The sequence below is a fragment of the Austrofundulus limnaeus genome, unplaced genomic scaffold, assembly GCF_001266775.1.
Source record: "Austrofundulus limnaeus strain Quisiro unplaced genomic scaffold, Austrofundulus_limnaeus-1.0 Scaffold434, whole genome shotgun sequence".
NCBI classification, from domain to species: Eukaryota; Metazoa; Chordata; class Actinopteri; order Cyprinodontiformes; family Rivulidae; genus Austrofundulus; species Austrofundulus limnaeus.
Window position 1 is genome coordinate 310,241 of NW_013952836.1, and position 2,298 is coordinate 312,538.

A 2,298-nucleotide genomic window follows, 5' to 3' on the forward strand; every position below is an offset into this window, starting at 1 on the left:
GTGTGTGTGTGTGTGTGTGTGTGTGTGTGTGTGTGTGTGTGTGTGTGAAGTACCAGTTTTTGGTGAGGATCCAGAGTCTCTGAGGCTGAGTAAACACTCGATCTTGGCCGTTTCCCACGGATAAACGCTGCTGGCGTCCGAGCGGATGTCGATGGAGAAGGACGGCCCTGCAACACCAACGCATCGACTCAAGATGAGCTTTAYTCAAGAAGCATTTTTACAACAGAAACACACAGAAAGATCAGGGAAAATGGGGAGAAAACTGATCAAAAGGATTCATTTAAACAGAATGTTTAAAAGCTCTAAATAGGCTAAAATTTAGCATTCATGTCCCGGAGGAAGGAAGAGATTTCATGGAGTAAACACAGCCTTTAAAAGGCAAATATTTCTCAGATATTCAGAAATCAACATRGAGGAAAAACTGCAGGAGGAGAAAAATTAAGTAGATAGCTGGGATTGATTTTAAGCTGCAAACCTAACACCACACTAATGAATCACAACTTCAAACCTTTATCTGACCAGACTAAACACCWTCACAAGTTGGAAACATCCTTCAGCTGCTGAAGAGCTGGTGTTCAGGTTAGGTTTGATYAAATCCTTGGTTAGGCTCGCCCATTTTTATTCATTTTTTAAATAAAATTATTGAATCAGTTTTTCTTCTTGCATGCCATGTGTTTGAAGTGGATACTCCCCGTGGGAAGAGCAAAAGGGAGTGCAGCCAACTCAGGCCCTTCTCACATTTGAAATGTGCAAAAGCTGCACTGATCTGCAGTGAAAAATAAATGGTGTAATGTTGGGAGAAGCTTCAATTTCTGCTTATTTAATCCTTTCTGCTGGGGTTACAGGACCTCACAAACTCTGCTTTAACCCTCCTGTTCCCCTAGGGTCAAGATGAGGTCTTGTACRAGTTGACCTCAGGAGACCACGGTTCTTTTGATAGTTATTAATGAATTAGTTTGTACTTTCACTGGTATTAACGAAAGCATATTAATAATATTAAAAAGCATTTAAATGCCTAGAATGGCTTAAAGTAGACATGTTTTTAAATTATCATTTACCACATTTAAATCATTCAGTTGGAGTCTAAAAACAAGTGGAACTGAAATGCTTTGGTCTGAATTCCTCCTGATTGTAACTCCACAAGCACCTCTCTCACTCCTGCTCTAAGGTGTGTCTTAAAGCAGCTCGTTTTGACGCTGTCTCTTCAAATGTACCTGAGGTACTTCACACCCTGCCCCCCTCCACCCCATTTGGCCATTKTTGTAGTTTGATAGCAGAGATGTGTTTATCTAGCGGTGCAGAAACTTTTTATTTACAAATGACTTAAAAGACGACAACTAGAAAAAGTAAAAATTAGAAAAACCTGCAATGTGCGATATTGGTGCTTAATACTGCGATGACGATATGATTTGCGATAAATTAACAAATACCAAATACATAATTATGTAGTTTTGAAGTCTTTCTGCTCTGGATTCAAAGAGAAAAAAAACCTAATCATTTTCATTCCCAAATGATTTTTTTTATGAAGGGATCCATCCAATTGGCCAAATACATTAAGGGCTTTGTTTGATTGGTGAAATACTTCAAACTTCCATCCGAGTGACTAAACTCAAAAATGCAAACTTTTGAGCCAACCATTTATTGCAGTTTATGCAGTAGTTGTTGCCATATGCATAYTGCACAGGCTGTTATTGCGAYGAYGATGAATTTTCGATATATTGTGCAGCCTTAATGACAACAACAGAAGACCTGGCCATGCAGCCTTACATGTTGGAACCAGAGTCTGACCCAGAACCAGAGGACAATGAAGATGACAAACCTGTAGAACTGCAGATTCACAAAAGTAGTAATTACCTTGTTTAGCAGTTCTGCAGTAAATAACAGSGATATGACCCAAACAGAAAATAAACATATCTTTGCTGCACCGAGAGAGACTAAAGTCTATATTTCTGCACTCCTAGAGACTCCAGGTACACAACTTTTTTAGYCATTAAATACATTTTGTTGATTATGCATGATAAGTCTCCTTTAAAAGAATGCATATCACCTGCCACCCTTTGGATCAGAGTCAAACTAAATCAACTCGTGATGAGAAGGTATGGAGTTGTTGCACTTGCCATTTTGATCAAACCCTGTAAATAAATGCTTTGTACTATCTTATGGGGGGGGAAAAAAGTGTAGATTAGCCATGATTTGTACAACTGAGCTTTGGACATAAAACTAAAWACTTACAATTACATATTGGTCAACCTCTGGTTCTAGCAAAATGAGCAGATAAGAAGCAAAGATCTACCAGTT

General features: G+C 38.7%; 1 protein-coding gene across 1 annotated transcript in view; it reads right to left on the bottom strand.

Moving 5' to 3' along the window:
- The window catches only part of LOC106529286 (prostaglandin F2 receptor negative regulator), a gene marked incomplete at its 5' end in the record, with an annotated part of 24,047 nt that extends 23,880 nt beyond the window's left edge, over positions 1-167 (bottom strand). The window contains 1 exon segment of the mRNA XM_014024658.1: positions 54-167. Coding sequence (XP_013880112.1) covers positions 54-167 — 114 coding nt within the window.
- Positions 168-2,298: the final 2,131 nt, after the last annotated feature.